Source organism: Neopsephotus bourkii, unplaced genomic scaffold (genome assembly GCF_033783945.1).
Source record: "Neopsephotus bourkii isolate Nb327-2 ecotype Australia unplaced genomic scaffold, CSIRO-AGI_Nbou_v1 NB_318, whole genome shotgun sequence".
NCBI classification, from domain to species: Eukaryota; Metazoa; Chordata; class Aves; order Psittaciformes; family Psittacidae; genus Neopsephotus; species Neopsephotus bourkii.
Window position 1 is genome coordinate 4,828,166 of NW_026900826.1, and position 25,774 is coordinate 4,853,939.

The 25,774-nt window shown below is 38.1% G+C and overlaps 1 protein-coding gene and 1 long non-coding RNA gene across 4 annotated transcripts; one reads left to right on the forward strand and one right to left on the reverse strand.

Moving 5' to 3' along the window:
- The first annotated feature begins 1,148 nt into the window (after positions 1-1,148).
- On the forward strand, positions 1,149-25,706 carry TEX9 (testis expressed 9). 3 transcript variants are annotated; one of them, XM_061347496.1, is made up of 12 exons: positions 1,149-1,622; positions 1,678-1,743; positions 2,672-2,735; positions 4,290-4,360; positions 7,731-7,779; positions 8,801-8,886; positions 10,334-10,512; positions 13,915-13,997; positions 16,255-16,428; positions 20,673-20,807; positions 21,242-21,376; positions 25,242-25,706. In XM_061347496.1, exons 1-12 carry the CDS (start codon positions 1,258-1,260, stop codon positions 25,317-25,319), a joined length of 1,485 nt encoding a protein of 494 aa, XP_061203480.1. In that variant the 5' UTR covers positions 1,149-1,257; the 3' UTR covers positions 25,320-25,706. The 3 variants fall into 3 exon arrangements, with proteins under 3 accessions (XP_061203480.1, XP_061203478.1, XP_061203479.1); XM_061347494.1 differs by lacking the exons at positions 7,731-7,779; positions 8,801-8,886 and having other exon boundaries at positions 1,317-1,743; XM_061347495.1 differs by lacking the exons at positions 1,149-1,622; positions 1,678-1,743; positions 7,731-7,779.
- Positions 10,496-15,861, reverse strand: LOC133209104 (uncharacterized). Its single transcript, XR_009724595.1, has 3 exons — positions 15,659-15,861; positions 11,868-12,018; positions 10,496-10,576 (listed from the first exon to the last, which is right to left on the reverse strand). It is a non-coding gene; the product is annotated as an uncharacterized LOC133209104 (long non-coding RNA).
- Positions 25,707-25,774: the final 68 nt, after the last annotated feature.

The window sequence follows — 25,774 nt, forward strand, 5'->3', positions numbered from 1 at the left end:
ACATGCTGCCAAGCTTGTTTCCCTTCCTTGGCTCCTCTGTTTCTCTTAAAATTTGCCAGAACCTCACTAAACCTCACTGGAGAGGCTTCTAAAACCTTGCTTTGGTTATGATGTTTTAATTTCTCATGGAATCTGCAACTTCTTTCTTAACAAAATCTGTCTTTCTCCCTTTGGAGGTTTGGTTTCTACTATTAACCTTGCCTTTTCTTGTTTCTTGCAAACAAAAGCATAAATGATGGAGTTAAATTCTGCATATCTTCATTCTGAAAGGCCACCATTAACCTCTTGCTATTCTTGTTAGTAAAAAAAATAAACTAAAAAATAATTATAATGGACTGACTTCTTGGTTGACAATTTTTTCAAGATATTCATAACTTTTTTTCATAGGCTTGTTCTTTTCCTCCTTTATTTCCATACCTTTGTATCAATGTTACTGTTAAGCCCTTTCATTTTCTATATTGATATTTCTATTTTTTGCCTTCCATTAATCACATTTGTACTGTCTTTCATTTTACCTCCACTTATCCCGTTACACTGCATGTCTCAGTGCTCGAAGTTAATCTCCTCCAAGCATTTCGTCTGTTTTCCAATTAATACTTCTGTAGAAATCCTTCAACTACACACAGACCTTTTAGACAGCTAAGCCCTTCTGATTTCTCCTGTGCAAATCTCTTCATTAAAGTCATATACAGTTCGTGGAACTCAGGGTATAGACTTGTATTATTCTTGCTATCTATATACCTAGGTACCTATACAGGCACAGGATGGCAGAGCTGCTGTTGCATGGAGGGGCAGCATCTGTTAGAAACTTGGGAATGGAAACCGGAGTGGCTGACGTGAGCGGGAAAGCGACAGATGAAGGAGAAACACAGCAAAATCAAACAGTGCAGGGGTGGGGGACAAAAACAATGAAGACATTCAAAAACGTGCCAAAGGCAAAGAACAGACAACAATCAAACTGGCAACAGGAAACACAGAGAGACCACAGGATTAACTAGTAGTAAATAGGGCAGAACTGTTGTCATAATGCTGCAAACACAAAAGTTTCATGCACTGAAGGGATGTTGGTGGGACAGTATGTAGCCAGGCCAAAAGGCTCTCACTGAAGAGTTGTAATACACGTTTATTGCAACAGTTAAGTGTAATGCCCCCTCAAACCTCATCACTTCCCCTCACCTGAACCCACGGCAGCGCAGCACCACCCCAGGAGCCCGCTGATCCCGGGGCTCTACTCAGGGGCCCGTGCCCCGACCTGCAATGGCTGTCACAGAGCTCCTGCCGTGGGGTCACTCTGGCACCAAGCCCTGTGAGGGAAGAGGGGACGCAGCGTTTCAGCTTCCCACCGCCTGCCAGCAAGGGATGAAACGTGGCTGCCCCATCCCTGCCCCGAACGCAACAGCGCCGGAGGAGGCCTGGCCAGGAGCGCCGGCCGCGGCAAGGGGGGATCGGAGGAGGGACCGAGGCAGCCACCACCCCCGGCCGCTCCCGGTTGCCCTGGCGAAGGAGACGCCACACCGCAGCACCCGCGCTAACAAAATGGCGGCGGGCGGCGGGGTCCGGCGGGGCGGGAGCCTGCCAGGGGTAAGGCGGCGGGGCGGGCGCTGGCAGACGAGCTGGAAAGCGTGGCCGCGCCGTGCCCGCTCCGCACAGTAACGCGTCCTCGCCGCAGGTGCGGAGACCGCCCGCCGCCACGGGGACCGGCGTGCTGAGCGGCGACCTGCTGGCTGGGGAGCAGGAGTACAAGTAAGGAGGAGGCCGGGGGCGGCGGCCGGGCCCTGTCACCTCAGCCGCGTCCCGCACCCTGGCTTGGCGGGGTTTACAGTTAACCCCCTGTACCCGAGCCCCTCAGTTAGCTTCCCCGAAGAGGAGAGGAGAGTACCACAACAATGGTTAACTGTGCCCTCCTTGGTGCAGCATCCCTGCTGCTGCTGCCTCACACAGGTGCCTTAGGGTGGTCTGTGGGCTGTGCTAGGCCTCGTTTCGATCCCACAGCGTTGCACACTAGACTCCTCCATTTAAAACACTGACATGACTTTTAAATTATGAACGTATAAGTGCTTAAGTCTGTTCAAACAACGCTTAAATGCTCTAAAGCATGTGACAAATGCAGTGAAAGTGATCTAAAAGCACTCAGTTACCTGTTCTCAGGATGCACAAGGAGCCATGTCTCAACCTCGGTGACTCCCACTGCATGTAAGGCTGTGAAGCAAGCAAGAACACAGGTTTACTTTAACCTGTACATATGTGTAGTGGCACATCTTAATTATGTGATCAAGAAATGTAGTTGTGCAGTATTCCTGTCCCAACCTCTGCTGCTGAGTATACTTAAAGACTGTTAAAAACAGAAAGCATGGAAGACATGAAGCCATAAAATGTGTATTAAGAAATGATGTGGCCAAAACTCTTCACCTCTCAGAATTATAGTCTAAACCTTACTATTTAATGGGTATAGGTGATTTACAACTGTTGATTTGACAGAAACCCAGGAAATCGTTGAAACATAACTTTGTTAAGTGTATATATACATATATATATACTCAAAGTATATTTTGGTGTTTCTTTGTAGGAGTTTGTAAAATTTCACTTAGTTTAGGCGGTGGTACCCTCATGCTTACATTTATTTCTTTTAAATCTCTCGAAGCCTAAGTGACAAACTTTCTTACTCTTTCAGGCGACTGAATGCAGAATTAGAAGCAAAACCAGAAAAACTGGTGCGTCAGGCTGAAGAAGTAATGGTGGGTAGATTATGCAGACTGTTACTTGATTCAGCCTTGATTCACATACACTCAGGGTCCAGTTTCAAAAGAAATTATTTAGACCATGACAACTAAAAGTGTTTGGGTGTTTTTTTGCCTCCAAGATTATAAACTTCTACTAAGAACACATCCAAAACTGATTTTTATATAGTTCCATCAGGTAGATCAATCTCCACAGAGATTCATACAGCATTTGTGCAGATATATACATAAAGCCACGTAAAAAAAACTAGCTGTTTAGGAAAAGTATCTGGTTTTATGTCTTAAATACAAACAAACCAAGCAACAAACAAGCAAACAAAACCCCAGGTATTTGAAAGCCAGATACTGTTGCAATAACACTCTAGTGAAATAGGATCTACATTGGTCAAGCTGAAAGAAATACAAAGAACGACCAGCATAAATAAAAAAAAAAAAAAATTGGTTAGTAAGAAGAAAACTTTCTTAAAACAGAAAAAATTCCTGTCTTTGTCTGTATTATCTTTCAACACTGGTGTGGCTGTATACAACATAGAGTCAGGGTTTTATAGGAAATTTGGTCAAATTAAAACAAGGGAATGGGGGATGTATGGTTTATGCCCAGAACAGTTTGGAGAAGGTGTTCTACATATTAGATAATTCATTGTAAATGCACTCAAATAAATAAAGCTTAAAAAGCAAATTACTAAGTCTTCAGGAAGGCTATACTTGTATGCACTTTTCCTACTGCTGAAACGTCATTTTTATGTCCTGTGAAAACATAGTGTTCTCTTGAGCTGTGACAAGCTGAGGCTAACTGCTTGACATTGGAACAGAAGCAGATGAAGCGGTTAAAATAGCATCTAGTCTCTTTCCTTTGAAAAACAGCAACAACAAAACCACTTATTTGTTTGTTTTTCCTTCTCCAAATACTGCAGAAGATCAAATATTCTTAGGACACTTAATATACCACATGGCACTGCCAGATTGCACAGATACACATTTAACAACAAGAGAAAAATACTCTAAATGAAGCAAAAAGGCCCCAAACTAAACACCCTCCCCCAAAAACAAAATACAAAACAGGACAACTGCATTTCGTTCTGGATTATGCACTGTGATTGTAATTCAGACTGATTTGTTCTCTAAAGTACATACAGCAATATCAGTGTCCAATTATAGTCATATTGCAAGAATAAAGATTTATTTCTAAGGCTTATACAATATGGAAAATTGAAAAATTGTTCTACCTGCTGTGCATTTTCTACTTCCTGTATTTCAGAGAAAAAGGAAGGAGGGTAACAGCATCTCAGATGATGTTAAGTTGAGCAAAGTTTTACAATCAAAAGGCAATTACATATTGCAGAGCTGGAAGAATACATGATGGGGTGTAGGAATGGCATTTTCCACATCTTTTCCTGTGTTTGAGAAGTTCTTTTACACACTGGGCTATAGTTTCCACTCTTTTCTGAAGTGGACTATTGTTGTGATCTGTGATTTACAGATATGCAATTAATCTTTAATGGGTTATATTCCTCCAAAATTGACCTTTTTTTTTTTCTTTTTTAAATAAAGAAAGCCCAACAGGAGATACTGCCTAGACCAGTGTCAGTACAGACTGAGTCATCTGAAGAAGACAAAAAGAGGTATGTGCTTTACAACTGCTGCATATAATTAATGGGGAATATTTACAGTAATCCTGCACACTCTGCCTTGCACCCTTGGTCATGCTCCTGTTGAATCTATCTTTGCAGCATACTGGATTGGTGGAGTCTAACTTTTTCCCATTATTTGAAACAATTGATGCTAAGTAAATGTTATTCCTTGTTATTTCAAAAAAGTCTTTATTTTCATGACATGTTCTACCTAGGATCCTAAGTAGTACTGATAGCTGTAAAAAATCAAGGTAAAGCAACAGGTCTATTTGCAGTACGAAACACTAGACAGCAGTGGATGGTTTTTAACCAGTTCATCTGACAAAGCAAATAAATAGATACTGGTTCATATTAAACTTGTCCTAAATATTCCTGGGATAGAAAGTGTTTGATTAAAAAAACCCCATACAAACAAACAAAAATCCACTCCCACCCCCACCCCAACACAGGGAAACCCAAGACAGACAATCGTTCAGCTGCCACCCTCTGGAACTTGAATATCATTACACCTCAGTAGTCCGACAGCTTTGGCCTATACGAACATACCTTCAGCTGCGTGTTTTGGCCTGTTAAAACCCGTTAGCTCTGGAGTGGATACATAGGTATATTTACTTAGCTGGTCAGGGGCATTATTATTTGCTTAGCTGTTCAAGAGTTTGTATATCGACAGCACAGGGAGTGGGTGAATTTAAGATAGACTAATATACAGTTTATCAAGGATCTGATCTGGTAGGTTCCTAAATTTCTGATGCTAATCTAGATAACAGAGGTACTGGGCAAGACTACATAGTGTTTAAAATGTAAAGCAGTTGGGAAACATAAAATAGTATATGTGAAAGCCTGCTAGAGATGATGAAATAATTACTTCCGTGCAGAACAAAAGCGAAACCAAAAAGCAAGGGTTTCTCTTATGGACATGAAAGGGTTTTTCAGTACACAAAAAGTGTGACTGTGGTAGAAAGCAAGTCTGTGACAGAAGCTTGGCTATACCATCAGAAGTTTGCTGCTGTAGTTAAAATTATTCCTGAGCTATTTAAAAACTAAATTTGTCTGTTGTAGAGGAGAAAAAAAAAACCCAAAACTCCATGTGTTATCAGTATCATCATGCTTTGCAAACAAATTCTGGATCTTGCTTTACTTTTATGTTCTATTAGATGGATTTTGAACAGCAGAAGATTTTTAAGAACTTCAAACTGGAGTTAAGTTATAGGGCTGGTTTATGAGGTAATGTGATTGGAGGGTTCAGCCTCACAAAGGGGGTTAATAGCTTTGATGGTATGCATTTGAAATAAATGGGAGTGCTGGAAGAATTAAAAACAAATATTGGCAATTTGCATGTCAGCGAAGCGGCTGATCTACCAATTACCTTCATAAATTAAAACACCTTAAACCAACCACAATCTGTGTGCTGGCAGATATTTATGTGACAGAGGAATTGAAATCCTATACTGTAGTGAAAAAAAATAGAAATGTGTGCTAGGAATTAGGCACACTGATTATCCATGAGTGAACATTGAGGCCATTCAATTAGATTAGTTCCAAGTATTTAATATTTAATTTAGACCATTTATTTTTTCCAAAATTGTGCAAGCAGATAGACCATAAATCTAAAGGAAACATTTCAGAGATTTTTGAAACATCCATTTGGAATTTCCATTGATTTCATTACAGAGAATGAACATTAAAGCAACTGAAAAGATGGGGAGAAACTGAAGCGAAGAAAGATGTAGTACAAGGGGGGGAAAAAAGACAGGTTTAGAGAAAAAATAATTGTTAAGCAAAGTGAAAAAAGGGTAACAAATATAAGTCACTCAAAGTCAGTGTATATTTTAAAATAAGTGGTTCTGGAGGTTTTATTGCATCGTTTTTTTCACAGAAACTTGAATTATATAGAGACAAAGCAGCTCCAGTGACACCACACTGACATCAGCTTTTGTTTACACTTTCACTCCTCAGAGCACTGCCAGGCTCATGGCATGGGAACTGTGCGCATGGACAAGCATGCTATAGGCTTTGAATAGGATTAGCAAACACAAAGGGTTTGCTCATGCACATGCATCTCCTGTTTACATGCAGAGATGGAATTGTTAAACATTAGCTTCTGTTTCACTATTGCCACAATACTCTAGCTACTTATTTATATACCTTTTCAGGATTTACACATCCATTTCACTTATGGCACAACTATAGAACTATATTATGAGGTTTTAAAAATGGGTTGTCATGTGTGGGGAAGTGGAAATAAATCGTTAAGGTTAAACAAGTTTGAGGAATTTAGTGAACAATGAGGGTTTATTTTGTTTCTGCTTTTTAAAGAAGGCCCTGAGACAACAGCTATAGTAGGAACAGATTAGTCTATTGATGGAAAGAACATTATTGTTTTCTTGAGTACAGAGAGCATTGTATTTTCATATTTTTCAGAATAACATAAAACTGCTATTTCTATGGCAGCAAATCCTCACCTTCTGCATGCTCCTAATGTCAACCAATAGGAAGGAAGCATGAGGAAAATAGGGTAAATAGACGAAAACTAATCATCCTATTCTTGAAGTCTGTTGCCAACCACACAGAGATGATTTCTCCAGTTGTGTTTTTGTTCTTCTTGTTGCTGGTTGGTTGGGGGTTTTGTTAGGATTTTTGGGGGTTGGTTTTGTTTGTTTGTTTGGGTTTTTTAATAAAACATGGAGCTTTGTGCAGATAATTCTTGTTAATGAATGGATATCTGTGAAATTTTTAAAAGCAATATCTAAACATTTGCTCAAACCAGCTGGGGAAAAAAAATTGAGGTGACTTGGTGTGCTTAAATTTAAATTTTATTCCAAATCTTTTGTAAGCCAGCATTTTAATTGAAGTAAAAAATTACAAAGGACAGTAAAAAGGTAGCCTTTCAGTGCAGTAGCACAGATGCCCATAATTCATTCTGAAAGCAAAAAAGCAACATATATGACAAGAAACTGGACTTGGATAGTACACAGCATGCTAAAACTTTCTGCTTTTTTTCCAGCAGATTTAAAAAATAATCATTAAACCTGAAGTTAGTTACTAAGCAGCATGGTTTTCAGCCAAATAAGCAGATAAGCAGCAGTCACTTGAATTGTAAGAGATTCAGATTGTGGTACCTAAGTAAACTGGTGTATTAGGTGTTCTAGACTCAGCAGGTGATTTAGATAGCAAATAAGGTAGAATGGAAGGGCAGAGAATGAGACTGAATTTATGTTGAAGTACCTTAGCTATATTTATTCTAGACATATAAAATGTTATTCTCCTAATTCTGGCAGGGGAGTGTCAATTTTTATTGTAAAATGTTTATTTTGTTATATATGTTCAGTTAATTTTTAATTATTTTAATTCTTTTCTGCAGAGATCCACTCTGTCCTCAAGTTTCTTCTCTTACACATTCACACACTAAGGTATCAGAGTTAAAACTATCCTGGTTAATTTGTCTTCTAGTATGATTTCCACATATTACTTCTGGTTTTGAGGCTGTTCTACACTGGGGACTTACATGGGTAGGAAGCCAAAAGGAAATGATGCTCAAAACAGTGCTACAGGAACTGTGTTACCAGGCTTTCTCAGTGCCACTGGTGGTTAAGTGGACTTACATTTCATTTTTGTGTTCTGAGTTTCCTCTTCTGTAAAGCAGTCACAGAATTATTCAGTGTTTGGATAATCGAATTAAGTGCAGAGTATTAGAACGTAATAATTTTTTCCTTTTCTCCTCTTTCCTCTTCCACCAGTATAATACTAAAGGCAGTGCTACTGTCTTTTAGGTATAATAATAAACAAGTAGTCAAAATAACTGAGTACAGGAAGGGAAATAGAATGGAAAAAGGAGACTGAGAATAGCAGCAAACTCAGTGGTCTCTAATTACAGTTATATTGAATCTTTTGGGAGGTGAGCTAAAACTTCCAAAATATTGTCCTCATTTATGAGAATACAATAAAACCCCCTTAATTGTGGAAGAATATTTGTTTGGGTGAAAGTAACAAAAATATTGTTAGATCTTCCTTCTACAGGGAATTTGCAAGATGAAAACAAAAAATGTGTAAAAATTAGCATGGCTTTGAAGGCATGAAAATATAAAGTCCTGAAATAAATGCACTCTTGTGACAGTTCAGTAGTTAATATCTTGATGGCCAAGAGTCTTGCTTATGCCTGAATTTATTATGAGTATGTGTGCAAAACCTCCCACAAATAAATGCCCACTGGATGTATTATAATTTGGGCCTGTGGTCATAAAATTAGCAAGATGAAGATGAGTGCCAATAAAACTGAAAAACTGTGCTTCTGAAAGTTTGAAAAGTATCCTTGAGTCTAAATAGATGAAGAAAACAAACAAAAATAACCCACAAGACACTAGGAAAAAAAGGAAAAAAAAGTGATTCCTAACTAATTAAAAAAAACCCACTACTTTCTGAAACAAATTGTAGCCAGCAAACAAGAAGAAATGTGCTTCCATGCCAGTGGCTCAGAACAGACCGTACTCTGGAACTAAGGGGAAAAGAACAACTTCAAGGTATATTATACATCTCTTTTAGTTTGTAATAAAATATTTCAGTTGCTATTTTTGTCTGTCAGGTTATTTTCATTCATGTATGGTTTTATATTTATATATACTTGTGTAAATAAATGTATCAAACTTTTGGTCCTGCTCAGTCAGCTCCACCATGTAGCTACCTCTGTTTGCTTGCAGAGAGCATACCAAAAATTATTAGGGAATATGTGTGATTAATATTACAACTGTTGCTTTCTGCTCAAGCATTCTCAAGGCTGACAGTTAAACTCTTTAATTCTTCAAGTGAAAGGATGCCTAAGGAGCATACATGTGGGAATTACATAATCTGAATCAACCTGAGAGAGCACACTTAGCTGGTGCAGACTGATTTGTGATCAGACTTGTGACGGGAAATAAGGCTCTGGAATGTCTCCTTTATTTTGGTGAGTCTTGGGCTCACAGTACAGGACAGAGTCAGTAATAATGCTACAGCTTTCAGGAGTTCCAAGCTGAAGAGATCTGGACAAAAGAAAAAAGTAGAGAAATGCATAAAATCCTGGGAGCAAATTGCCAAAAATTTGGACAAATACCAAAACAGGATGAAAATTGGCTGCAAAGAGACAGAACATGTAATTAACACAGGATGAGGTTGTCTTTCAGGACCTGTAAGTCACTTGTGGACCCTCTGGACCTCTCTTGGGCAGTTCAGGGGATACTGTCAGGCTAGCACCCCTTGAAGAGATTAGAGGTGGAATTGTGCAGATGCAGGGTGAACCCAAAGTTGTGGGAGAAAGTTAGCAGCTAGGAGATTGGCAGCTGCACTGGGATAAGGATATACTGGAATAATAATTTAGAAGTTTCAGATCCTGTAGGAACTACTTTATCTTTTTGTAAAAGAAAGATGAGGAGATAACCTGTGTAGCAGTTGTGTCACCCACTGTGTGTTTTGATTTTATGAAAACTTCGGTATGCTGCTTCCAGGGTCAATGAAGTTTCCTAGGCCAGGCATGATACAGAAGTTATGGTAAGGTAGGAGTATAGCTAGAATGGAGAGAGTCCTTGAAGTTAACATGGGGGGTAGGGAGAAATAGCAGAATTTAAGGCAAAGAACCATAGCTAAAGGCAAGTTAACATTCCTTTTCTTACTTTTACTCTGATTTAATTATGAAGTTATTGGATGAGACGATCATGCCAGAGTCTTCTCAGTAGAAAATGGTACTGGCTTTTCTGCCCTCTACATTATAATATGTAAAACCATGCAATTGTTTATGTGGAATACAGTAAAGGACTCTTACATAAAGAAAGTGAGAAATTGCCATCAATGTGTCTTTCGTATGAATGCAAGCAATGAAGTTGAATTAGGTAAATAACTTTGCATACTCTTATAAATAGCAAATACACTATATTTTTGTAGCTGTTAAAATTATTATTATACATTTAAAATCCAAGGTCTGCTTTTTTTTTTTAGTTCAAAAGCAAGAAACCTGGAATTACAAAGTGCTGATGCTGTTGCAGCACTGGGGGATTGCACAGATTTTTCTTTAGCAAAAACAATAAGCAAAATCGAGGAAAAACTAGAGAAAGGAGTCTTACCAGATTGTGTAGATGATGATACTATTCCAAGTGCTGGAAATGAAATTGGAGCAGGTAGGTTTCCTCCTGTTGTTAAGTAGTTTTAGTCTTCCTTCCTCACTGTTAGAAATGGGTTCTCCTGCAGGAAAAAAAAAAAAAAGAGAAAAAGGAAGAGTTTCTGTAGGAATTGCAGGGAAAGTTCTAATGATCTTTAGTTAAAGACAAAAGAACAGGAAGATTTTTCTTCTTTATGTAATCCTAGAAAAAGATCAGATCACATATGAATAATCATGCGAAAAAGTTAATTTTTATCTTGATTTTTACCTTTGTAGGATGATATTTGGGAGGTTACATATGTCAAATTTGTGCCTGACATTTGATTCATTTCACTGTGGGAATAGAAATACACGATGCTAAGCTTCTATTTCCAAATAGATTAACTCCTGTTTTTTACAGATTCTGCCCTTAGAGGAAAAAGCCTTTCCTCAGATCAATGCTGTGGATCTGAGTAAGTGGCTTAAATGAAGTAATGGTTCAACTACAGTGCTTGAATGAGAATCCTCCAGCTACTTTCCCACTCCACATGGTGTGTTTATGTTTGTCCTAGAAATAGAGTAGGAAAGGGTATTGCAGTATTTGCCAGTGAAGCTAAAGGAATGATGCACATCTGTCTTTTTGGCTCAGATGTAATAAAAGTGAGTTTATATAGTTTCTTATAATGCTAAGTAAGCATGAAGTCGGAGATTCACTGCAGTAGTACAAAATGCCCCAAACCTCCTGTTTTAATCCAACAGTTTGAAGTGAAGGTAGAAAACTAAATAGGCCCTTGTAAAAGAGCAGGCTGATCCCTTAGTTGGAATCTCTCAGTAAAGTGATTCCTTGGGCTTATGTGCCTGTGATAGTTTTTAGGCCAATGGCTGATAAGGTTCGATAGCATTGTCCTTTCCCTCAGGTTCTTGCAGTGCTCATCTTGGACTTAGGTTCTATATCTTTATTTCATGATCAGAGGTTGTCACAGTGCAGCCATTTTTCTGCCAACACAGGATTTTACACATCATTTTTCTCAGGGCCTGTTTTTGTGGATTATAACTCAACTCTGTGGTAAGAAGCAGTTAGAAGCACACAGACACATAGAAGGCTGGACATGAAGCTCTATTTTTATCTAATATAGCCACACACATGAACAAAATACCTGGCTGTGTTGTCACATTTCATGTTAATCTTCAGATTACCTCAGGAATTCAAGACAACTATTCGTTCAATCAGAACATTAAAATCTCTCAGATACCCCTTTCCTGCCTACCATTCTCTGAACTGCTGGTTACTTTATGAATTAAGACCATCCTATTAAGTGATACCCCTCCCCTTATCAGCCTCATCAGGTGATTAAAAGCAACCCATTAGGAAACTAGTTGTTTAATTTTCTTTACCCCTTGTGTGAATTCAAACTAGTTTTGCATCATAGCCACCTTCAAAAGCTGATCTGGTCCTAGCTGTGCTCTTGGGTTTTCAACAAGGCTTAGTAGTAAGTGGTCTTAATGACACAGAGCTGTCTAAAATGGAAGAGATGTTGTCTGTGGACTGAGTAAAAGAGGAAACAAAATGGAAAAAAAACCAACCATGTTTTGCAGGTAGTGGTATAGCCATGGAGTGCTCTGCATGGGGCTTACATTGTTCAATATAAAGAAAAATAATCTGGAAAAAAGGAATATAGCTGGTATATTTGCATATGAAACAACAACCTAAGCTAGTTGAAACTGGCATTGAAGTGTTGTAGAGGAATCTCAGTACTGAGTGAGGTAATAGAATGCAGGTTTATATTCATCATTAAAAAGTGCAAAGTAATGCTGAGAAACCACCTCCAGTTACACCTACTTCTGAGATGGACTTTGTTTAGTTATTACCAATTAAGACATCTCCAAAAGCATAAACTTAATGCTTCACGGTGGAAAAGGCAAAGTGATCGTTAGAAATCCTTCAGAAGGTAACAGGAAACAAAATATCGTGCTGTTAGAATTATGCTATTCTGTAACTGATACTACCCCATCTTGAGTATGACACACAGTCCTGCATAACCCATCTCAAAATCAGGATCTAGGACTAGGAAGGAATATATAGTAGCAGTTAAAAGCATGGAATGACTTGAATTTGAATCTTCAGTTTGAAAACAAACCAAATGAGGGCAGTATGAAAAATTCCGTAATGAAAACAGTAATGGGAAGAGGGAAACTGTCTTTTTGTAATGCAAACACTAGTAAACGCCACATTAAATTGGATTTAAAGCAAGCTATACAAAGTGTTTTTCTTTCACACAATGCATAATTAAATTAGCCAACTTATTGCCACAGGATATTGTGAATGCCAAACTATGCTATGTTTTATTATGAAGAAAATCAAGCAATAGTATAGAAGTACCTGAAAGAGTATTAACTTGGTGGATTCAATATGGTCTCCATCTCAGGACAGCTACTTGTTACTAGAAACTAGCAAGGATGTAACATGAGGAAAAAAGTTGGTCTGTATCTTGCTTTTTTTTTGGTGGTGTTTTCCTAAATCCTACTTAAAATTGGCCTCTGCAGAGTTGCAACTTAATCTGCAATTGGCAGTTAAGGTGGGTGAAATTAAAATAATTCCTATTCCAACAAGTGAACACATGCAACCATCCATCCCTTCCATGCAGCTCCTGATAATCCTCCTCCACTTTATTCTTTTCCCCTTGTACCTACGGTGAATAACCATTATTCTTATTTGCTCAACTTGAGCCTCATACTGTTTCCATGTTTTTTTGCCTGTGCAAGTTCAGGGGGAGTTCCATGTGAGTGATCTGGGAAAGGGTGGGGAATACAGGGGAAAAGAACATAATTGTTCACACACAGCTTGTTTTATCATGACAGTAGTACATTTCTTAGCTGTCAAAGAGCAATAAAATACTTCATTTGCAAAAATATTTGATTAAATTAATTTTAGACTATGAATTGAATAGTGTACTTTAAAAAAGCATAGTTTACTCTGTGGGAGGGGTGTTTACCTGTTAGGAGGTTTTTGCATTCTGCATTTAATTCCTTGCGAGCAGTTTAAAACTACTTTGGGTGTAACTACAAAAATTGCAGCCACAGATTGATTGCAGTGTAGAAACACCCTACAATATAGTTTTCTTGACGTCAATCTCAAGGAATGCTGTAATGTATAGCATAGTATGCCAAAAGTTTCAATTTTGAATTATGAGTCTTTTATATTTTAAAAATGCTGAGTTCAGTCATTAGAAGAAAAAATCTATACAAAGCTTTGCCTAAGAGTGAGAAACCTGAAATATTTATTTAGGAATCTGAGTTATTTTCCTCTGTTAATAATTAAAAACAGTGTAGTGTTTTTTTAAAAACAAGATTATGAATGTGAGTTCTTGTATCAGTCTTACTTCTTTACTGCATTGTATAGTGAATACTTGTGGATATTAAATGTAACTTTTTATGTTCACAGAAGCTCAAGTAAGATTTCTTAAGGCAAAGTTACGTGTTACGCAAGAAGAGCTGGCTAGTGTAGTACGTGAATGCAGGAAGAAGGTGAGAGCTGAGTTTTCTTGTCTGTAGAAATGTAGTAAGTTCCATCACAATGGAATTCCCTCAGCCTTTCCCTTTTAAGTTTTAAAAGATAAGGTTCTTTATTTTTTAGATTTCCTAAGAATTTAGAATCAAGGATAGTAGTTTCTCTAGCTGTGTGATCTTGGGCTAAAAGCTTGCAGGCAGGAAAGAACCACTGGGAACGAAGATATGCCCCAGCTGTAGGAACACTGGTGTTGCAGCGTGCCTTAGCCATCACTGCTGGAATGGAGAGCATTAGCAGAGCCTCAGGAAAAGGAGGAGGATAAGCTAGTAGTCAAATACGGATTTTGGTACACAGAGAGGAGTGGTGCCTGGAGCTGATCTGTGATCCAGTTTAAGTGGAATACTGTAATCAAAACAGAAATTTGGCTTTCTCCATTCTTCAGATTGTACTTAATGCACAGGATTGTATTTGGAATTACATATTTGGGCAGATCAGGCTGAAGTTAAGGCATTGTTAAGCTACACTGATACTTTAGTGTTAGAGTGTAATACAAGTGAGTTTTATGATCTGCACTATCTAGCAATATGTTTTTAGGTAATGCTTAAACATCCATTGAACTGTAAAACCTTAAATAGTTTGTGTCTGCCTGCCAGAGGGATCGTCTCTTTTTCATGTATTTGTAATCAAGGAAGATTTTTGAACTTTGAACTAACTTTCCATTTTCCACTATTAGATCATTCTTATTTGTAGTCTCTCAACTTCAGAATGCTTTTCTGCACCTATTCCTCAGGCCCAGATGTGATGATGGCATTCAGAACATATGGCAAACCACCTATATTTTTTCTCTCAAGCTTTTAGTTTAGAGTTAAGGAGAAGGATTATGTTAAGTAAGTTTTGTGAGATAAGTACCTGGAGAAAATCTTTGGAAGGAATTAGTTTTTGGTATTTTATATCTGTACTTTATCCTTTATTTCACTTGTATCAATACAGGTGCTTCTGCATCTCAGTACTTTCATGCTGTGATCAGGAGAACATTGTTATTAGATTTTAAAGGCATTTTCATTTTCAAATCAAATATAATTTCGTCAGTAGTTATTGAACTTCCTAATTTCATGCCAAAAATACCACAGAATTCTCTTACTATAGCAGGTGACAGAAGATGACCTGGTACTTATTCTTGTCCTGGTCCCATAGCACTCTGTATCTAAACATATCGTGTTGGGCTCTAGTTTCTCTGGTCTGAAAATATCTTAATTACATTCAGAAGATCATAAAAATTTCAGATACACAAATCCTTGAGGTAGATTCTGGTTTTGTTCCAATTCACAGTCAAGTTGTTCTAAGGAAGCAATAAATCTGTTTTAAGTCTAAAGAACTAGGAACTTCTGAGGTGCATATGGGCACATAAAACTTAGAGTAAAGCACATACATTTCCCAGGTGAGAAGGATGTATTCCTAGTTGCTGGGAGGAGAGGAAATTGTTTTCATGGAAATTCCATTTCTGTGTGTGCCTTGATTTCTTTTTCTTAAAGAAATGAAGGGCATAATGTATCTCTGAAATAACATTAATATTCACTTATCATGTTTAAAAGGTTAGAAAAGAAAAATGCACTGAAATTATAATGCCTAATGTGGGATGTAATTGCCAGTAAGGTCATGAATCTAATACAGGATTTACTTGATGTTAAGAGAATCTTGAATTTGAATACTTGATGTATCCTGGATCATTAGCTTGCTTTTAAGTCAAAACCAGATAATCTCCTAAAACATAATGGATTGATTTACCAGTAGTTATATTCTGTTCTTTTTCCAAGAATTTTTCCTAGTGAGTGCATTTAGCTATTCTCACAAAAGTGTCACAAAATACCTGTGTGCCTCTGTTATTCACACTATTCTGTAACATTTCCATAGTTTTCAAAACCTTTGAACTAGGAGAAATCAAATGTTTTACATACCGCTATAAGACACTTCCAAGTAAAGCCTGCAGAAAATCAAATGAGGAAAGCGTTCCTATGTTTTGAATTGTTGTCCTGGTAAATCCGTGTTTTGTTTTCTTAGCTTCTTGTAGTTCCTTCCTCTCTTTGAAATTGTTGTGAAGTCCATCATGAAGGATCTGAAAGTTTAAAAATAACAATTTTTAAACTAGTGATCTCCATGTGTACTATACATATATATTTACTGTCTTTTATTTACAAAATGTTACTATTGCATTATTCTGCTGCTTCCTTGCAATAATCAAGTTGGGGTTTCTTTCTGTTAATTACTGTCAAACAGGATGATGAAAATCGGAATTTAAAGTCTCAGCTTAAAGAAACTGAAGGAGAAATTGCCAGACTGCAACGAACCATCAGTGTGCAATGTTCTCAGAGCGAGAAGTACAAAGCATTGTCACAAGAAGCACACAGAAAAAGTCAAGGGTTACAACAAGAAGTCACCGCGCTAGAAAAGGTATTGCAGATGTTAGTCTCATTTATCTCACAAAAGGGGAAAAGTACTGCATCACATCCTCATAGCTTGATAGATGCGTTTCCACTGATCCCATTAGTGTTTCAATCTCTGATAGTAGTTTTAGAAATTGTAATTTAAATGGTCTAATCACTTTTTGAAAGGAGGAGATAATGTATTTTATAAATTGCTTTTCTTCTGCTTCCACCATCATACATTTCTGTATTTTAAAATAATTAAGTTCTTGTGTAAAAGAACTGCAAGAGACAAAACAACTGTTTCAGAAACCACTTTCAGATTCAGAGAGGAATCTTGAAAAATACAGGGAAATTTTATTTTTCTGGTTTTAATTATAATGGTCAAAAATGATTTCTGGTAATAAGTTTTATTGTCAACTACAGAACCTGGTGAACTTTAAAAAACCAAACCAGAAACTCACCTGTGGCTTACATTAGTGTCTTCTGCAGGTAGCAGAAAGCATGTGTCTTTGGTCTTGAAAATGAAACAATCAAAATTAATCTGTCTCCTGCTGTAGGCCACATATGCAAAATTATATAGGTGCCTAGTTGTAGCATATGGCTGCATACACAGATTTGCTTGGTTGGAACTTCATCTAAGAGCAGCACGTAGTTTAATTACTCAGAGTGGGAGAGGTGGACTTCAACATCATGTGATATACACAGTATTGTGTCACATATGCTGTATAACCAGGAGAATGTTTTCTCTTAAAAAATGAGGAAAACAGAACACAACTCAGCCTGACACAGTCTTGTCATACTTCCATTAAATCATATTACACATTTGTATAGCCATGCCATGCTTTCATCTTAAGCTTTGTAGTTCTAGCATTATAACTTACAATCTAAGTTTTGTAGTTCTAGCGTTTTTAAACTAAAATGTTTATAAAGTTTGTGTGTTCTTTTGTGCAGATTCTTGGAGGTTTTAAGTTCCCTCAAATAAGTACCTTGATGGTTGATTCTGTCAGCCAAAAAAATATTCAACAGAAGTACTCATACTGTTCATCAATTCACAGTAAATAGGACTAAAAGATTTACAAAATCATTTAGGCCATTCTCTTCAACCAAGACAGGACAGATGATATCCAGACCCTCCTGGAAATAAGTTTAGCCTATACTTAAAACCTTCTGTGATGGTAATTTCCATAATTTCCTTAGACAGTCTATGTTGGTTCTTATACACAGCCACAGTTAGTTAGAAAATTTATCCCAGTATTTAGATGTCTGTTGTGATGAAAAGTTTATTCACTTCTGCTGTACAGCTGCTATATCCAAAATATGGTCACTTTGCTCTGCATTTACCATCCTCACTTGCTTCAGTTGTTCCTAATAGATTTTGTTTTCTAGAATTTCTCAAGGTTACTGATCAGACACGATCATGACAAATAATGGTACTTGTTGAAAATACTAATAAGGCATAAAAAGGCAAGTGCATGTAATGAATGGTTCTCTGCTAATTCAGAAATTATTTTACTTTTTTTTCTGATATAAAAAAATATCTACCAAACCCATGCATTTAAAAATAATTTTGCAGAAACTGCTTAAATTTCCTATAGACTTGGCAATCTGAAAACTGGTTTATTCTTTAGTTATGAAGTCTTATTCAACACCGTATAATTAGTGTAGCTGTAGATTAATTCTAGACATACGTGTAAAGATAATTTCCTGTGAACATGGGCCTGAGTTTGTACTGTTGTGCCTGTAGACTCAAAACTCACACTTTCAGTATGGAGGAAGCATAGTTGAGATAGCACAAATATGATCTCTGACTTTTGGGCTTTTATTGCTTTTGTTGTGATTTCTGCTGCAATATAAATGATGGAAGACTCTGATTGTGATATGTGTTTTCCCAAGCTTCCTCAGATTTCCCACAATTTATGCAATTTCATTAATCCCCCAGCTACTTTTTCTTTCATGTGCCTCGGCACAGATTCTCACCTAGTTTTCACAATTTACCTAAAACATGGTAATGGGTTTATTTTTAATTCTCATTCTTCTGGTGACTGGACTCTTGAATATTTCTGCTGGAACACCCACCTCGGGCAGCAGCTGAGTGCTGATGCTGCACAAATGTTCCACCCTCTTCTTTCCTGCATCTCCTTTTTCCCCATCTCATTGATCTAATAAATGACATCACCTTTTCTGTCTTTTTTCACTGCCTGTCTACAAGAACATTCTTTCCTCCGTGTTCTCTCTCACTGGTTAGTTCAATCTGCTATAGTGTTAGATAAAGATCAGGGAAACACTAAGGTTGTTCTCTTACTCCTTTTAAGGCTTCATGCAAGGGTTTTATAATTTGCCTTGAAGGATGGCTTGACGTTAAGCAAACATCATCTCTCAAATGTTTTTGGGGGTGGACAGGTGTTGCTGAGCTTTCTAAAGATAGAAGTGCTGTATATGCTTGCTACTGGGAGAAAAGCAAGCCTGCTGGGCGGGTTACTTGTGGATGAGCTCTCTGGTATCACAATCCCTACTGATATTTAAGTGCCTCAGCCATGACAGAACAGGGGAGACAATCCAGGGATGGAAGTGGGATGCAGTTTTAAAACACATTAATGTGCTTCCCTCCTCCCCCCTTAGAGAAACATTATATGAGAAAATTAATCCAGCTTTTACTTCAAGTATTGAAGAATTGGCAGAAACCTTGCCTACTTACAAAGGTAAATACTTATTTCAGGCATTTTTAAGATTAAAACCATCCTCACTATATGACTTGTAAAAAAAAAATAAATCCTTGATAAGGTATTATGTATGACAGTAAATATCAAAAGGCCCTAAAAGAATGATTAGAATTCTTTCACTAAATGATATGATTAGCTGATATGTAATTTGCATTGCATGGAGACTGTGGTTTTGGTCATTAAATGCTTGCAAGGCTGCATACCAAAGCTTTTCATATTAATGCAGAATAAAGTACATAGCACAAAAGGTTTAGCTGACTTTTTACAGCTTCATCATCTTGATACAAGACAGATAGGTTTGCAGGCTGTGCAGCTTGTTTTCTTTGGGTCAGTCTCCAGCAAATGGGTTTGCATTCCCTGATGATGCAGGTGCTGCAGGGGGGCTCTGCTGCTCTACTGGCCGGGCTCTTTCCCATGTGGTTTGTAATCAGTCAGATGGACAGGTTAGCAACAAAATAAAAACCTTGAAGCAACATCTGGGTTCGTGCACTCTTAGAGGAGGCACATTCACCAACAGGATTTTGAAGGGTCAGTGAGATGCATCTTACTCTCCCGTTTTCTTCATCCATTTTGGAGAAAACTGTGAGCTTCCTAGAAATATCTGTTCCCATCATAACTTTACCAAAGTGTCTTTACTGCATACACTTGTCCATTAGGGTGTATTTCTTGGATAAGTAATGTGGAAATCGCAAGTAACCACTACAAGAAGTGGTGTGAAATGGAGAAAATATAACAGTTACTCAGAAATAAGGCAGTCTGAGGATAAAAGGTTAACAAGCCCCCCTCTACCCTGATTTGCTTAAAAGACTCTTTCTGTGCCCATTACTAATAATTTGATAGACTTTAAAAAGTCTTGTTTCTTTTTCACAAATGACAAGATGTTCTCTTTCTGCCAGAATTGTTTATTTCTTCTACTTTTGTCTTTTATCTGTATTCCCTGATCTTTAATCTCATTATTCTGCTCCTCAGCTTGGTCTCTTTTTCTCATTTCCCCACATACAGCACTATAAAATACTATCATCAGAGACAAGAGAGAACTGTTCTGATTGTTGCCATAATCACTTGATGAGCTATTTTGTGTAGATGAAATAGTTTCTACCCTTAGCCACCTTCAGGAGGCTGTTTTAACTTTTTGGCATGCAGTGATCTCTGGGGAAAAGAGGTAAAAGGAACATGTAGGAGAGAGCAGCTGGGGATACCAGCCACCTTTACAGAGTGCCACAGAGGGCACATACTGATGGTTTTTTTCTGATTGAGCATACAGGTTTTCCAGTCAGTCGTGTGGTCTTACGTGATCAGCTCCACAACTGTTCTGAGAGAACTTTAAAACAAAGATTATAAAGATCCCCTTTCAAGATTTCAAAGGAGAAGGGGATGTTTTGATTGTGTAATTAATTGTCTTTGAGACAGATTCTATCTGCAGGCCAAAGAAGCACACAGGCTCTTCAGTTTTTAAGGGTGAGCCTTGCTGTAAATGTGATGTTTGTATGGAATTCAGTAAAATAACATTATTCATAATGTTTGTTTTGATTCATTCCTTCTTAAATAGGAATTGGAGAATCTAAAGTGTGTACAAAAGGAGGCCACAAGCAGTCAGAGTGCAACAGAGGTTCGGTTAAACAGGGCCCTTGAAGAAGCAGAAAAGTATAAAGTGGAGCTGAGTAACCTGAAGCAAAGTAACAAGGTACAGGGGCTTAGGAAAACATGTTTTGATCTGTAATTGATCAGTAATGCTAAAAAGTCTTGAATTAACTTAGAGCAAGTCACCAAAGGGCTTGATGAGTTATCTCAGACACTACTACTGCAACCTATGCAGGAGGAAAAAATGTCCAGAATAAAGTTACCACCTTTCTAATTTTCCCCATTTGTGTGAAAATTAGATGTGCTCAGAAGAAGGGAGAAGTACCCCCACACACCTGATACATACATAGGCAAACCAGAGCTTTATCTTTGAGATTTCAGGTTTTTTAAGTTTTGATGTGGAAATATTTTGATTTATCCCATATCTTTCCAGGAATGCCATGTGTGGCTACTGTTTGTCATTTTGTGATGTAATGCCAAGTTTCATTGGTTAAAGCACCACTTCCACAAATTATGCATTTCTCCTTCTCATGGTAGGATGCAACTAACCAAGAACTCAAAATAATTGAAGAATTAAAAGCAGAGAAAAAGAAACTGCAGAAGCAAAAAGAAGAGCTAATGATTGGTTTTAAAAAGCAGTTAAAGTTAATTGATATCTTAAAGAGACAAAAGGTAAGGACCAGGTATTGTTCTACTTCAGTTAACAGTCTCTAGCTAAATGTGTTTGTTGTTAGGTAAGGTTAGGGTTGTGAACTGGAGCCCCAAGACTGGGAGGTTTCAATGCGAGGCAGCAGCAGCCTCATTTTCTTTAGTGCATATTGCTAACATTTTGCTTTATAGCAGAGGCTGGTCTCCTTTTGAATTGACCCCATTCCTAACTTGAAGCATATCCTGTCATGGTGAAAAATTACTACTGACAAATTTTAGGACTGAGAGTATCTGTTTGTCCCAGAACAAATACCGTGCAGGTAATACCAGCAGCTCCCTTTGCTGCTGTGTCAGTAGAATCCATTTTAGCCATTGAGATTTTCTTTTTAGTTCCTCCCTCCCCCCCCAGCGTATTACTTGTCATAGCAGCAGCTGTAACAGCGTGCCCTCTCAGGAGTGAGCTGTTACATTTTAGACCTACATTCTTCCTGGGTCCTCAAAGTGTGTCCTTCTCTATCAACACTGTTTATTTATATTCTGAGACATTCTGTGCATGTACAACTCTGCCCAGGTGCAGATCTCCTTGTGTGTCAGACGAAAAAGAAAAAGGTGAGAGTAGAGTGTACTTACATACCAGGTGTGGATTTAGTAGACTGGACGAGGGGATTTGATCTCCTTTTGTAGTCCCTGGAATATCATGCATACTTTGAATCACAGAGGATGTAGTAACATCTACATGGCTGCATATCTGTTCCCATCCACCCTGACTTGCAGCTAGCCTTATTTTGAAAAGTGTTTGAGTCTACATTCATATCTCACTCCATCCCTCTCCTCAGAGCATAAGAGGGCAGGGGTGAATGCCTTTCAGTTTCTTTAGCAGCTGAAGCTGCAATTAGAAAGAAGATAGGCAGTAGAATACTTGCTGACAATTCATGCTGAACAATCAGTGATATGGCTTTCATAGAAAAGGTGTTTCAGCAAAAAGTGGATTAATACTTCAGCTAGAATATAGGTAAAGAGGTCTTTACTATCACATTCAATAAAGCTATACTGATGTCCCAAAAAGGAGGGGTGTTTTACTTGGAAAAGGAAATCTGGGATGCTACAGAGTGGGTAAGTACCTTGTATTTCTCAAAATACATTTTCAGCATAGACCTGTCAAATGTGCTTTGATGATACGAATTGAAAGAACCTATGAGTTTACATGAAAGAAAATTAAACTGAGGGGAATGCATACTATACATATTGCCCAAATCAGTTTTCCACTTACTGATGCAGTTAGGCCTTACTAGTTCCATCACACCTTTCACTTACCCAATACTTGGGATTGTATGCTGTCATTTTTGTCAGCTTTTCCCTTTGAGGCTGAACAAGACACATGCAGAGATAGAGGCTTCACAACTGACTGCACAAGATCTGAACACTGCAGAGTAGTTCACTGCTAATTGCTTACTCTGTTGAATATAAGAAGATTCATTTTGGGGTGGAGTTAACAGCTCTTCTTTCTGCACTCTCAAAACAAAGCAGATGGAGAATTAATACAGCAATGTCTGGTGACTTGTTGAGCAGAAGCACCTTAGAAGTGCCAGCCTCTGCGATAAGAAAACTGAACATTTTATTTACCCTTTGAGCACTGCAGTGATCACCAGACATTTTGTAAACACTCTGGAAGTTGTTGAGCCCCCACCAAGGAAGAATAGTTCTGTATGAAGTAGCAACTTCATGTAACAAAATACACATACTTATCCTAAGAATGGGAACTGCAGTATGGAAATATACCCTTGAAGATGGAACGCCTCTCCAACACAGGATGAGGGAGGGGAGGTAACTGGAACAAGAGAAACTGGGGCTGCTCTTGTATTTCCAGTGGAACTTTTCTGACAGCAGTAGGATGCAGAGGAGATCTTGGGGATTCATCTAACAAAAATCGTGCTAGCTTAGTTTTTGGCCAGCCCTTCTAGCTCTTTGTGTTTGAGAACTCCCTCAAAATCTGCTCTGGGGGTGAGGTAGCACAGTATCCTACAGAACATGAATTCAGTGAAATGGGTGTCAAAAAGCAGAGCTTGTTTGACCATGAACCAAAACCACAGTCTCGGATCAACACCACAAAACTTCATTAAATATATTTAAAAAAAAAAATTACACATACTGTATCAGAACAGCAGAAAGTAGAGGAAGCCGCTTACCTTTTCTTACAAAAATTGTCATTTACTCACAGAAGGATGTTGTTAGTTGCCCTTTCAGACCAGGCTATGACTGAAGAACCTGAAAGAGAATGGTGCTAACTCTGCTTCCTGTACCTTCTGGCAGCAGGCACAGGGGAGGAGCTCTGCTGAAGCTCCCATGTGCTCTACCTGTGTAACTACCCAGAGAATTTCGAATCTGCTTCACACAAGCCTTTTGTTCAATTAATGAGGAAAAGCTGATTTGGGCCTTTTGTGCAGTGTTTGTGTGGCAGATACATCGAGCCTAAAGGTGAGGAGAAGAAGAATGGCAAGAGGGAAAAATCCTCAAAAGGTGTTAAGTAGCAGCAGTAGGATGAGCAGCAGCTGGCAGCAGGGAGCTGTGGGTGCTCCAGGTGGTCTCTGCAGACCACTCTCTGATTGTCTTGAGAATTTAATAGGAAGTCTTGGTTTTAAAAGGGGTTAAGGGAAGTTAGTCAGAGCTTTACAGAGCTGGAGCATATTACGCTGCCCATGGGAACAGTAATACTCATTGTTGTCCTTTTGAACTGACAATAGGTCTATACATTAGACTATGTATGTAAAAAAAAAAAATCCCCAGCCCAAACCCCAATATAACAGACTGTTTGGAGATATGAATTGTTTCCTGTTCTTCAAAATATAACCATTTTGGTAAAATTCGCAGTAAAAACTATTTAACTGGGACACTTTCCCAGGTAAAGAGCTGATGCAGCAGTGTGGTGCTGAGGATGTATGGCCTCTGCTGTGACATCAGGTGAATGGAGCCCAGGGAGCTTTCAGGGCTTCCTGACTGTTGTGCCTTTTTGACTGGCAGTTCTGTGCAAATACACTGCCTGTTTAGTACTTGTTTTCTCATCAAACAATGATCTTGGCAATGTTTCTCCAACCAATTGCATTATTTGAACAGGAAATAATTTGTTCTGAGTTTAAAAGTTCTGTTTGTTCTTTTCAGTTTGCTTTTCATGTGGTATATTCTGTGTAGTAGAAATAAAAATCAGACTACTGAATGATTTTAAAACATGTACATATGCACGTGTGTGTGGGTGCATAATGGATCACAGGTGTATGGTGTGATATGTGGCAACACAGCCACCAGTGGTCAGTTCCAGGCATTTCCTGTTAAGGTGCAGTACAGTTACTCTTTGGTTTATGCTGATGGCTAATTTTTAATGGTGGTATTTTGTTAAAATCCTCAGTTAACATTCACTCATGCATATCAGAAGCACTAGCACACTGAATCTTATTTGTAATTTGATTTGTAATAGTTCTAAAGTGCAGCTGTGTATCAATCAGCTTGAAAGAGCATATACCAGTTTTCTTACACGTGTTCTTCAGAGGTCACAGGAGCTGGCAGATTTTCAGGAATCTCCAATGCCTCACTAAAAGAGGTATTTGTAAAGCACTACAAGGAACTAGGAAGGGCTGTTGGTCCTGTTTTACTAGAGCTGCAGGTGCAAGGTTTAGCATAAAATATATCACATTATCCCTACACTATAAATTTTGGCAGGAAAAGTACGAGTAGCAGCTTCAGCTGGAACAGGGGCACATCCACCCAAACCATAGTACAAAACCAAAAGGAATGACTGACTGGGGTCCCCTTTCAGCTGTTAGGCAGGATTTTGTATCGGTCACTCACGCTGTTTTACCTTCTGCTCCTAAGTTTATTTTCTTTTTTTCCTTTTAAGATGCACATTGAAGCTGCTAAGATGCTTTCTTTTACTGAAGAGGAATTCATGAAAGCTCTTGAGTGGGGAAATCACTGATTCCATAAAAACACAACTTCTGTTTGAAATACAAGTTGGATGGTACAGTATTTTGGCACCATATAGGAATGCTTGTTAATTGTTACTACCTGTATATCCCAGTGAATTGAGCTTGTTGATTTAATGTTTGACTTGTTTAATTCCTGTAAGACTGATAGCTTGTGTTGTATTATCACATGAAATACAAACCTCTACTCTCCATTCTGTAATGAGTGGAAAAGAACAGGCTGCACAAGGAATATTCCAGTATCTGAACTTTGTCATCAGTTTGCTCTGTTTTAGCATTTTAAACTGTACCTTAGCTAAGGTAATATTCTGTCCAAAGAAGTCAGGGTTTAGTCTCAGAAAATTCCTTGTTGGAACAGAAATAAATTACCGGCTGATCCAGTTGAGAAGAAAATGTCATGTCCTTTTTAAAACACGTGGTTGGAAAATTGGCCTTGTCTGTTCTCTGT

Bases quoted from the DNA above. Each gene is read 5' to 3' on its own strand.
- TEX9 (XM_061347496.1), top strand. From the start codon at position 1,258: ATGGCTGTCACAGAGCTCCTGCCGTGGGGTCACTCTGGCACCAAGCCC. The intron at 4,361-7,730 runs GTATGTGCTTTA...TCTTTTCTGCAG, and splicing joins TCTGAAGAAGACAAAAAGAG to AGATCCACTCTGTCCTCAAG. The intron at 20,808-21,241 runs GTACAGGGGCTT...TTCTCATGGTAG, and splicing joins ACCTGAAGCAAAGTAACAAG to GATGCAACTAACCAAGAACT.